At 39.5% G+C, this 13,354-nt stretch overlaps 1 protein-coding gene across 41 annotated transcripts in view; it reads right to left on the reverse strand.

The window, feature by feature from the left end:
• The window catches only part of LOC112640164 (ABI family member 3 binding protein), a 234,307-nt gene extending 221,866 nt beyond the window's left edge, over positions 1 to 12,441 (reverse strand). For 34 of the 41 annotated variants that reach the window (XM_035709991.2, XM_035709990.2, XM_035709972.2 and 31 more), the window contains exon 1: positions 12,256 to 12,441. In XM_035709991.2, coding sequence (XP_035565884.1) covers positions 12,256 to 12,334 — 79 coding nt within the window. In that variant the 5' untranslated portion in view covers positions 12,335 to 12,441. The remainder of the gene's footprint in view (positions 1 to 12,255) is intronic. The other 7 variants (XM_025416359.3, XM_035709986.2, XM_035709987.2 and 4 more) reach the window with 1 other exon arrangement.
• Positions 12,442 to 13,354: the final 913 nt, after the last annotated feature.

The raw sequence follows: 13,354 nt of genomic DNA on the forward strand, positions 1-13,354 counted from the left end.
TGTGTTCTTTGTAAAGAGCTGAGAAAGGCACCTGAAAGTATTTGAAAAAGCTGGTGTTGGTGAAAAATTTTTAAAGTGAAATTTCTTGCCAAGAGTATGTATATGGAGAAGGAATTTTGACTAACCATGAGGGTGAAGTATTGTTACTTCTTTAAGTGATTCAAGGATATTTTTAATTACTCTTTCCAGTGATTGAGTTGTAATATCAATATTTAAAATTTGAGTTACTGTTTTCCAAAACAGGATATTAAAAATAATCACTTGCTCCAGATGAAAGACTATTTATAAAGATTTTTCAACTAGATTGTTCCATATAAGAGCAAACCCCTTAACCACAGTAATATCAGTACAATTGATTAATCAAAAATCAGTGGTGCATCACACCACGTTTAATCCATTTCTAGATCTTTTACCTATTTCATATTTATTGGTTTTTGGTTTGCATCTCAAAGGGAACCAGCACAATAATGCAGCATGTCCCACACATGTGTAAGTACCCACATCTGGATCTGGAAACCTAGCTTTATATATATATTTTTTTTTTCTTTTCAGTCATTATTATGGTAGGTCATAGCTGAAAAGGTCTAGAAGCCAATAGAGTATATAAAGTTTCTGTGGCAGAGAATTCTAACCCAAGCACAGGGTTAGAATTTGAAAAAGACATGAAAGCAGAGAAGAGGCTGGAAAGAGAAAAAGATTTAGAAGTCATCTGTTGAGTATAGCAAAGCAAGGGCGGAGCTAGAGAAACAGAGATCACAGAGGGAGATTTTTACATTGAAATGGTATTAAATGCCTGCAACTGTGATCCAGTTGCCAATTTGAGGATCACATTTCATGGGGACATTTGATACAGAAACTCAGTTTCAAGGAAATGTTGGCTACCCATGAAATGAAGAGAAACATGGTGTTTGAACTTAAGACCTAACTCAATGAGCCTCGGGAAAACAGCAAAGTTCTCTGCAAGTTCTTCGAAACATCAAATTCCAACAACTACAATGGAACAAATAGAAAAGCGACCTTGCAAAATAACACTATTGTGTTTGGCTTTTATTGCGCATATGTTGTTGCCATAATTCAAGAGATATAATAGCTAATGCCATCTTCAAACCCATTTAAGAATGAACTGTGGTGTTAACATACAGTTATAGTGTGTCCAATCTGATAGGCATAGAGCCTATCAGATGAATGTAAATTTATGCTTTTTGTAAGCTTGCTGATGCTAAGATAAATGAGTGGGAAACCATATTTTCAGTCAAGTGGAACATTTAGTATGACATAGAAACACCCAGTGCTGTCTCGAAAAAATTATGAAGCGTGCATTGTTTTCTGAAGGGATGATTCCTGCTGTATCTGAACAGATAAAGTGTCAGCTGTGAGGTGTAAAAAGGGTCCAAGTGGCCTGCAGAGAAGGCTGGGAGTGGAAGCCAGGAGAATGTTCTGAGGATTCCTTTGGCATTGATAGAGGGAGAAAGAGGAAAGGAGGGAAATAAGAGGAAAAGGGAGGGAGAAGGAGGATGAAAGGAGAGGAAGATTAGGAACAAAAAGAGAAGGCAAGAAAAAAATTCTCATTCAGTGGCTGATCAAACCAACACAGTACCTGAGAGTCACTAGATAGAGGGTAGCAGGCATCCAGGGGAAATTCAAGTCCCACAGAAGTGCATCCCAAGGATATGTGGAGATAGAACTCACCAAGAACCACAACTCACGCTTCCAAATCTCTCATAATAAAATATAAATCTGCTCTAAGTCGGGCCTTCCAAACCCCTGCAGAGAGTTGGACAAAGAAACAGGAGTAGGATGCTGATGGAAAGAATTATGCTTAAAAAATCCACAATGTCATGGTTCCTCTCCTCAGGCCCTGGGTTCCCATGAGTCTGACCCACTATGGGCCAAGGCCCGGGAAACTGCCATCCAGCAATGGCATATTCTTATAGCTCAGCATCCTTTTAGGAAGGGTCCAGGGGACTAAAGCATGGCAGGTAGAGATTTTCCAAAACTGCGTCTGGTCTTCACATCCTCTCTTATTTAGGTTAAGAAAGTGACTACCAAAAAAACAAAACAAAACAAAAACCCCAGTTAAAATCACCCTACTGAAAAATAATAATAATAAATAAATAAATAAAAATAAAAAATAAAAAAATAATCACCCTACTATTATTCATTAGTGGAAGGTAAAAAAAGAACTGTTGTTTTTATTATACCCTTTTCTCAGGGAAGCAGATCGAATTTCAGCAAGGTCAGGTCACTTGCCCACTAGTCCCTATTGCTATTTTCCAATATTTGCCATTTCAATTCATGATGAAACTCCAGACTAATCTGCAGTGGAAGAACATGGGCAGCATCATTTTCCTTCTAATTCTGGCAAAAATATGAGTAACTAGGGAATTATTCTGTGACAACAGGATCATTGGGGTGTTAGAGGATGAACCAGCAGAGGGAAGGAGCGGCTGTTCTTCAGATCATCCGACACCTTGTCCTCCGCTTACTACCTAGAGATGCTTTAACTCCATCTGGGAAAGTGAAAGGAGGAGAAAACTCTGTCTCGTATCCCCTGCTGGCATATCTGTAACAGGACTGAATTCCAGAGCTCTCTGCCAGCATGACTTTGGCAGGTGCCCCAAACTCCTCCTTCAACGACAGAATCTGCTGCTCTCAGAAAAGGAAGGCCTGTTAGGTCTCGCACGCCCACGCACACGTGTGCACAGTGGGCTCTCAACAGGGCCCTTAGAAAACCAGAATGTTTTCTTATCAGTTAGCAGAATGGAAAAATCAAAGAAGGGCATTAAGGAGAAAGGAAACCTGCAACTCTATTCGGGCATCTTGTCCGAAGCGAAATACCCCAAACTTTTGCTAGCAAGAGTTTATTCTCCACTTAGAAAGGACAGACCTTTCATTTTATGAGAAATTCAGTGGAATACATTTCAAAGATGTTTCAGATTAGAAGCCATCCTATGTGCTCACAAATTATCCGTAACATAACACAGACAGAAGATGAGCTGGAATGTACATGGTAAACGTGCACAACTAAAGGGACAATTGCCAAAGATGATTCATACAACCTGGGCCTTCTAAGTAGGGAAATTAATTGTGCATTTGCTTAACTCCTGTATTTTGCATTAACTGGGATCGTGGAGTGCTTTGTTTTTCTTAATATATTATTTTTTTCTTTTATTTAGATACATGACTTAAAGCTAGTACATGGCAACAGTGGACCAGCATAACTCTTGCAAATTTTGTCTGGTAAATAAGGATAAAGAATTGAGACACAGTTTCATCTAGAAGAAAATTAGTTTTCTGCGGCCAAATAGTTTTAGATACAACTTTCTCAAACTCCTTGAAGGCAGGAAATGTCTTACCCATCTTTGTAATCCTGATATCAATTTTTTTAAATGCTACTTGAATGACAGAAGGAATAAATTTAAGTCCTGTCCTGAAAAACATAATCAACCATAGTTTCTCAGATCTAACTTCTGAGACTTTATAAAAGAAGAGATTAGTACTTATGTTCTAACACCAAAAACAAAGGTTTATCCCAATTTTAAACATTTCCTTATTCTGTGTAGTTTGAGAAGGGAGTCTCAAAATTTTTCAAATAAGGCTTTAAAGTCCTAGAACAAAGCAGCAAAAATTTTTTAAAAATTATCTGTGAATTGATGTTAAAACTTACATAGCAAAATACTTCACTTCTAACTTTTAAATTTTACACTGCACTCATCCAGAAAGACTTATCAAGCACTTGAATATTCAAATTTTCAAAACTGTAGATTGATGATTCTCAACTCTGGTCATACTGGAACCACCAGAGAAATTTTTAAAATTCTCCCATCCCAGGCCAGTCGAATCATAACTAAGTAGGGAAGCACAACAGTGCTGATACTTTTTTAAAAAATATTTTATTTATTTCTTTGAGAGAGAGCAAAACAGAGAGCACAAGCAGGGGTAGAGGCAGAGTAGAAGAAGCAGCAGGCTCCCCACGGAGCAGGGAGCCCCTATGTTGGGCTCCATCCCAGGGCCCTGGGATCATGACCTGAGCCGAAGGCAGACGCTTAACCGACTGAGCCACCCAAGTGCCCCAAGAGCTAAACTTACTCTAAAAGAAAACATTGAATTTTTATATCATCAGTGAAGTTGGAACTGGACCTCAGCTTTATCTATAATTAATTTCTAATCTGACCAGTAGGTGCTTGGAGTGGGTGGACTTGGTCTGCTTTTCTAATGAATAGACTTTCGTTATATAGTCTGTGACTGGAGACCAATAACGAACCTTCTATGAAGCTGTCACATCTCCTACCTCCTTTTCAGAATTCCACAGGGAGGAAGATTAGCTGACTTCATGGCTTGCTGTACCAAGAAAGCCTAAAAACCACAGGCTAACTTTAAGGTCCCTAAACGTCCACCAAAATCACTGGGAATACAAGTCAGGGTTTTGTTAGTTCAGGGAAACCTACAACACACCCTAAAATTCTCACTGTGGAAGCTTCTTGGTGGGGACACACCAAGCTAAGAGGTGCAGCAGAGTAAGCCCTGATTCAGTCTTCCTGTCCACAGGACCTCAACAAAGTAAACCGAGACCATGAAGTTTACCCTTCTTACAATGTACCTCATAGGCCTCCAGGACAATCCTAACAAGCCCAACAATCCCAATCTCTGTGGGCTAGAGAAACACACACACACACACACACACACACACACACACAGGATTCTCTAGTATTAAACATTCTACAAGTTTCTGGATATCATGTTAAGAATATATCCTGCGTACAACCTACATTCTGTTTTGATTCCTAGAGCATATGGAAGAATTTTATTAATAGCAAAAAGGATCTAAAAGAAGCTCCTTTGGTTCATCCAGTTGTCTCCATCACATCCATGAATAGAAGTATACTTTCTTCCTCCAAATCCAAATTTAATTTGACCTTACAACAATTCTTCCATTTACTGGAGACCCCACCCACTGATGTTTCAGAAGCATATTTTATGGGGACTGTACCATTCACTCATTAGGGGTTACTTTCTTAATATTTATCTATTTTCTTAGAGAAAATTTTTGTCTCGTGTTTTCTCTTTCTGTTTGAGAGATGTTGGTATCTAAGTCTTACAATGAAAAGTGGAGCTTCTATCTGGGGAGAATTTACTTTGCATATCCCTCCACATGGGATCAACCACATTTGATGTGCCACAGAGGAAATCAGCAGAGGAATCTAGGCATTGACCGGATTCTTGCATACAGAAAATTATGTCCTCAATATTTGACTTAAGGCTTTGCACTCTCACCATATTTCTCTCTATTCTCAGCGATTTCCTAGAACTGACCCCAACCATGGAGGGAGACAAATTGGCAGCGTGCCTAATGGGCATCTGCCACTAAAGGCCAAATTCTATGGGAATTGGATGGGTGCTAATGCTCAAACCCCAATATTCTCTGGAGTTATATTTCCTAAATTCATACTTCCACTATGTCACTTACTAGCTAGATAACCCTAACAACCATTGACCATTGTGAGGTGGGTAGGCTCTGAGATTAGTCCCAATAATGCCCGTCTCCTGGTAGTCACTCCCTTGTGTAATCACCTTATATGACAAAATCTATGAGTTGCTTCTAACCAATAGAATATGGAAAAGGTGATAGGCTTTCATTTCCAGGATTAGGCTACATAAGATTATAATTTCCATCTTGCCTGAAGATGTGTCTGGGTTTGTACACTCTGATGAAACAAGCAGCCATAATAGAAAGGCCCATGTGCAAAGACCTGAAGTGACATCTGGCCAATAGCCAGTGTTCCTCAAGGAACTGGATTCTACCAACAAACACAAGAACTTGGAAGTCAATCTTTCCCCAGTCAAGCCCCAACCCTGACCAACTCTCTGTTCAGCCTGTGAGAGACATCCAAGGAGAGGCTTCAGCTAAGCCAGACACACTCTCCTAACTCACAGCAACTGTGAGATAATAAATGTGGGTTGTTTTAAGACGATGATTTTATGGTAATTTGTTATGCATCAATAGATAACTAACAAACTCTTTAAGCTTAGTTTCTCATATGTGGAATGGGAGAAATAACAACATATCTTTCATAGGCATGAGGATAAAATGAGATAATTTATTTAAACACTTAGCATTAAACACTGTGCCTGCTTTAGAGTAATATGGTTGTTATCCTATTCTTTTTTTATTAAACAGTTTTTTAAAGATTTATTGATTTATTTGAGAGACAGAGAGTGCATAAGTGGGGTGAGGGGCAGAGGGAGAGAGAGTGGGGAAGCAGACTCCCCACCAAGCGTGGAGCCCCACATTGGACTCTGAGGACCCAGAGCTCATGACCTGAGCTGAAACCAAGAGTCAGATGCTTAACCAAGTGAGCCACCCAGGTACCCCCATTATCATATTCTTTAATGTGATTTTAACAGAATGTATGTATTCAAACCATTGTTTTTCTATTTTTAGCACATTCTTTCTTTAGCTGATACTTTTTTTACATTTTTATTTTACTATTCTAATATCTCTCACTCTATCCTACTTATATTTTACTTTTACATTTATTCTTAGATTATTTTTATTAAGTTCATATATTTCCACATTCTTTCTTTTATATCTACTTTTATAAAGACATTCAGGAAACAAGCAAAAGGAAAATCTTTCTGAAGATGGTGACCCAGATAGAACAGTGGGTCACATCTCCTGAATGACCCCCTCTTTATTAAACACCTTACTTTTGTCTTAGACAAATTTTCTGTCAATGCATATTGGCCTACAAAAACATTTTAGCTGTCTTTTCTGTAATACAGTATAGATAAATTCTTCTATTCTCAATTGTTCCACTGTGCCTCATTAACTTGAAAGAAGGAGGAAGGCTAAAATTCCTTACTGTTCAGTGTCTTGTAATCCTATATAGCAGCTCACAAAATGAAACAAAACCAGTGAATGTATAATTAACACAGGGGAACTTTATTTTTAAATCTTGGGTCCTAAACATGATAGTCTCAGCGTAAAAACAAATTAAATTTAATCAATTTTTACATTCCTAGTACAAGTTTCTTTAAAGCAAGAGCGAAGTCTCATTCAGTTTTACCTAGTAGATGCTTAATAAACACTGCTCGAATAGACAAACAAATCAATAAAACTGCCAAGAAACTTTGGAGCTTTCAAAGATGCTAAAATAATTCTCCCATGGTTTTCAAACTTTTTTGTTTCCTTTTAGCAGGGAGTCATTTTTTTCCAATGTGTTCTCTGATGGTGATGCCAGTACATAAATATATACCACTTATTAAAAGGACAGTCCTACCCACTAGGCTTCTTTTGCACTTCCTACTATACCCCTCCTCAATATCCCTGCCCTAAAATTAAAGAGATCCTCTCCAGCCCCTCACAAGTATCAATTTCCTTTTTTGGGAAATGGACTGGGCCATTGAAGGGACACATGAAATTTTCTCAAAGTGGGCTTGGGAGTTATCCATGGAGAGTGAGAGCCAGGCCCCAGATAAGTGTCTAGGAAAGTTTACAGAGCAAGACATAGGAGTCTTCCTCTCTAAAGACAAGCTTCTATTCCCTCTTTATAATCAATCTTGGGGAGTTAGGGCAAATAGAGACAAAGAAGACACAGTTGCATCCTGTATGGACTCCCCAGTCCTGGCTTCTTCTCTGAGTACTTGTAACACCTGCCAAGCACTGGCACCTGGGGGTTACCAGTGCTCAGAGGCCCTGCAGCTGCCTCTTTTGGAAAGCCCCCTCACCTCTCAGCCATCCCCTTCCTTGCCCCAACTTATATTTGTCTTCCAGGCCACTACTTAAGGGCTTTATGCTCTCCTAATTCTTGATCCCTCCAAGCCGGATTGAGTCCTTCTGGCTGTTCTCAAAGCTCTTTCTGCTTCACCTAAATTGGAGGATAATCTCACTCTATTGTCAGCTCCTTGAAGACAGGAGCCGAGCTGTGTCTTCCGGCCTCAGTGCTCGGCATATACATGGGATCTAACTTATTACTTGAATAAATTAGCATATCTTCATGTAAAGCAGGGAACTGATATTACACAGAAATTAAGGGTATAGTCTTTTGCCATTTGCTGACTGTGTGACTTTGGGCAAATCACTTAAACACTCTGGACACAATTTTATGCTCTGTAAAAGAATGGTGCTTAATAGGGAGCTTTGAGAATTTAGATTTTTCCACATTAGAAATACTTAGCCCTAAATTACCACAGGCAATCTGAGCTCAAAATATGTTGATGAGCGTTATTAATAGCCATGGTAGTTATTGTTATTATTACCATCTGCCCCTGTTTGTGTCTTTGGAATCAACGATTTCTATCCTGTCAGGTAAGAACCCGAGGCAAAGAGCCAGCTGCCTCTTTGCTCTGCCACATGCCAGAAGTCGCGCCCAACAGCCTTATGCCTTCAGGCTATCTGATTACACTTGTATCTTGAATGTTCCTCTGTGATTTTCCTCACACGTGCCTCAGGACTGATAGAGTTAGCTAGAAATAGTAGCCTTCACCTTCTGGCTGATTATAATCTTCCACACACAGGAGTTTCTGCAGAGAGGTATGTCAAGCCCCTCATGTCCCACTATAAGCTTTTGTTGGCTGCCTTCACTACCTATTGTTCCCTGTGGTTTTTATCTTAGCTTGGTATGCAACGGGGGGAAGAAAAGTTCTGTGGTGCCAAGAATAAAGATTCCAAGAGGTAGCTGGAGCACAGGGGCTTTCAAAAGTGTAAAACAATGTAGTGATTCTTCTCAGGGCCTGTACGTTATGGTTTAAATCTCTTCTTGAAAAACAAGTTCAAGGGAGATCTCTCCAGGAAGCTCTGTGAGGCCTTACCAATCCCCAGGGAAAGCTGATTCTGAGGCAAAAGTGCAGCTTTCCATGGAGAAGAGCAACATTTGATCTTGACAATCAAACATTGGGTTGATGATGGTCAGGCTAGCGTCCAGGAGAGGTCATCTCTCATTGTCTGTAGAGCAACAGTTAAGTCTCTCGCCCCACCTTTCTGCCAAGAACATGACACCTAAATTTACTGCCCTTCAAGAGATTTGTCTGACAATTTGGACACAAGATCACAAATTATAGTCTACATATTTTAAAATATTGATCCACTTTTCTATGACCCGACTAACATTTTATCTCATCTCATCTAATTCTAAAACACTATGAGACAGTTGTCACTATTCCCCTGACAGATGAGAAAAACAAGGTTTAGCAAAGGTAAATGATTTACCAAAACACATACTCATTGAGTAGGTAGAGGGGAGAAGAGGTCCATTCAAAGCAATCTCTAACTTTACTCTAAGCTTTTGAAAAGTAAGAAAGACTCTTCCAATATCGTATTTTCTATAACAAAGTGTGTGGCTAGGTATGCAAATAGGCATAAGACAAGGAACAAATGATATCTTAGTTAAAAAATATTTTTCTTACAAATTGCCAACTATAAATATAGACCAACTATATATGTCAACTATACACATATAAAACATATAGGTATTTGTGTTATAGGATATGTTCTTGGGAAAATGTGAAGATTAAGATAATGGCTCTGATATTTGCAGGACCCATTGGATTCACCAGGAGGGTAGGATTCACACATACAACTGCACAGTGTAACTCCTAAGGTTTGGGGTAGAGAAACCAGCTCACCAGGTAGGAAATAGGCAGACCATGGATTTCTGACTTGAATCCAGTCCTGGTTCTGCCATCGATGGGGAAAAGTTAGTAGCCCTCCTGCTTTTCGGTGTCTTCATTTGTAAAATAAATAGTTAAGCTAGGGCAGTGGCTCCCAAATATTGGCCTATGATGAAATTTTCATTAGTTTATGATGAAGAGAGAAAAATGAAAACAATAGACTTATCCGTACAAAGTCATTTATTTATAAATATGTTAAAAATGGCTTGCTCTTGTGAACAATGGGGATTTTGTTTTCTCTTTGAACATCCTCACAAGACTCAAGTATGTCCTCTGTAATGGAACCCTGATAGTAAAAATGTATCTGTATTTTTACCAGTTCATAAATCGAAAGGTCCAGCAACCACTCAATTAATGACTAATGTCCTGTCTAGCTTCAAAATTCTATCCTCTTCTTAGATCACAGATGATATATCACTAACTGTGAAGGAGGAATGGAAAAGAAGAGAAACCCTTCCTTTTATCCTTCCCCACCCACCCCTTTATTCTTGTTTAGCTCAGCATTTCCCCAAGTGTGTTCTGTGAAAGGCAAGCCCCTGGCAAGATATTCCATCTGTTCACTAGAAAAAGGATTCTTAGTCAAACGAGTTTAAGCAACAATAGGTTAAAAATGTTGGACAGATTTTTTTTTTTTACTGAGTAATTTTCAGAACTTGTGAAATTCTTACATCTGTTGGGACTCCCCAAAAGACGACAAAGCATGAACAGTCCTTACGTTATCGGTGGAAAGCAGATGCATGCCCAACCCCAACACCCCCCCCCCTTGAGGGCAGTACACCTATTCTTGGAACACAGTTTGAGAAAGGTGACTTCAGCTAACAGAAAGTTCCTCAGTAGCTTCCATAATAAAGATAAAACATACCCCAGAGACAAGGGGACTGCCAATTATTTTATATAATACAATTATTTTAATTTGACAGGGCTTTTTAACAATTACCAAAACTATGGATTTTCTTAAGATTACAAAGGAAACCTGGATAAAAATTCTTCAAATTAAAGTGCAATAAACTAGACAAAGTTTTGTGGCCATTTTGGGCAACTTTTCTCTTTCTTTTTTTTTTCTTTTTTTTTTAACCGCAACAAATAAAGGAAAACTGTGTCAAGAGATTTGTATCCAGTGATTGCAACATGATAATTAAAGCATTTGGAATTTGCAGAAGTCTGCAGGAACAGAATGATAGCTATCATCCCTACACAGTGAATCTGAGGTAAAATAAAACCATCTGGTAGGTACTGAGCCTGAGAAAACCCAAGTGATGGGTCCTTGTTAAATATTTCAGGAGGAACAATTCATTAGAAATGCCTGTGCCTCCTGACTGATTTACTTAAACACTTTCACTCTGATCAAGAAACAAAATTCGTGATAGAAGAAAAAAGAGCTAATAGTGTATGCATGTATGTATTTTTGCATAATGATCTGATCAGAGATAAGAAGGTTTACTTGGCCCTTTTTCTTGCTTTTTACTTCACTAAGCGAAAGGTTAGCTAGCTAGCCCCTCCAGCCTTCACATTCTGGATTCAAGTTACACTTAACCACACTGAGGAGAGAACAGTTTTCACTTGGGACAAGAGATGATTTTAGAACAAACTATCCAGAGGGAGGAACTAGGAAGGGTCTCCTGGATATTATGACACTAACAACCTTTCTTTCTGATTCTATACACACCGGGTTTTTGACAAGCCTGTGGCTCTGCATTACCTCCAATATTTTCCATCACAGCTGTATAGTAGGTTCAGCCTGTTTTTCATAATCCTGCTGACTACAACAGTCTGCCATAAAAAGCCTTCACTGACCTGGAGTTGGCTTAGAAAATGCCTCTGCAGAGAAACAAAAAAAAAAAAGTACATGCAACATCTAGGTTCAGGAGAGAGAGAGGCTAGCTCTCGTGGTGGTGCTGATAGGCGCAAAAGATTTTTAGGGTCTAAATTTAGGAAGTTTAATTTTCTTTTGATGCCATTTGTAAACAAAATACCAACACTAACATGAGAGCAATTTAGCCAGGAAAAGGGGGAGTGTCCCAGTCCAGCATATCAAACCCTCTTCCAAACTGCCCTGGAGAGAAGTGTCTACAAATTAGCACATGACCCTACTTTGGCATGCCCTGCCAAGTCCCTCAACCCCTAAGTTAGCAAGTACGCGTGAGGTAACACCATGCAGAGTTTCAGAATTAGCCTTTTTTTTAGACCTAAAGCCAGTCCTGGTTTAGTCTCTGGGAAGGGGAATAAAAACACCAAACAACTCTTTTTAAGAGGCTCTCGTTACCACCTACATATGATTCAAAAAAATACAAATACTGTAAGTTTGAATCTGTAGGAGTCAAGCTACCATGAATATCTCTTCCATGGAAGAGGTTGGTCTTCATTTTTGCATTAAAGAGATCCAGTTGAAAAGTAAGTAACAGAAGGGGGGGGGGAGTAAAAGTTTAAGCAACTCCTTCACACAGCTGAACTTTTGACTCTCTACAGCATAACTGTATTCCCTCCACCACCACCTCCCCCAGTTTGGTAAAGTAGATCACACTGAATAGCAACATTTAAAAACTCTTAAAAATTATTCTGAAAACACAAAACATCAGAGCTACTTGCCTTTTGGCAATTTCTGTGCATTTCCCAGGGATAGTGCAATACTTCCACAGAGAAGTAGACACCCCAAGCTGGAGAGCATGTTGCATTTGCCACCTCACACGGGGAGTGATGCTGGTGGGTGTCCTGCAACCCTGGAGCTGCATTTAAGTGAACTGTCTCCCAGTGACAGAGGCGGGCGGCTGCACTTAGCTGTGCTGTGGGCTTACTCACAGGGGGTGGAGACAAAATGACATCACACCCTTTCCCACACACACACACACACACACCAAAAAAAAAAAAAAAAAGAAGAAGGCACAACAGCAAAAACATCTCATCACATTTCTCTCTGCTAGGTTGTAACTGTCTCTTTTCCCTGTGATTATAAAAACTGAAATTTTGGCCAATCTATATTGGGGAAAGAAAAAGCAGTTAGGCAGTTCTTAACCATTTAATGAACTACTTTCAAAAATCCAGAAGAGACATACCCAAAACCATTAGAACAGAATGAAACCTTATTAAGAAGGAAACTGGTTTTAATTATCTAGTAAAACAATCCAATTCTTCTTTTAAATGGGAGTAAACTCGTAAAAGGACACTTTGAACCATTCCGAAGTTTCAATATCATGAGAAATTTTTAAGAGGAAGTCATTGGCTACATAGCAATTCATTCTACATAACACTCGTGTGTGTAAGTGTGCATACACACAGATACAGGCATGTACTCTAGGGGTGTCGGCGCAGAAATGGAGAAATCACTATTACTCCTCGACCGTCAGCTGTGGGCCAGGCTCTGGAATAGTGTCCTTACCTATCTGAGTGCATTTTAACCTTCGCAGTGGCTCTCTAGGAGATATGGTGTTATTCCCATTTAACCAGTGAGGAAAACTGAGGCTGGCGGGGTGAGGTCTCCCGACCATGCTGGGGTATTCTAATGGCCAGTCACTTGGGTGGGCTCTGGAAAAGAACAGTCTGCAGTTTAAATTTGGATGCTATGGGCTTCTGAGCAAATCTCTCCATCTCCTACCTCCTGTCTCATCAACATTTTGTAAACCTCAGGGTTTGCCCCTTGCAAGGCACTGACCTGAGCAGTCCACATGGACTAACACATGTAGTCCCCAAA

This window comes from Canis lupus, chromosome 33 (genome assembly GCF_003254725.2).
Source record: "Canis lupus dingo isolate Sandy chromosome 33, ASM325472v2, whole genome shotgun sequence".
In the NCBI taxonomy this organism is placed as follows: Eukaryota; Metazoa; Chordata; class Mammalia; order Carnivora; family Canidae; genus Canis; species Canis lupus.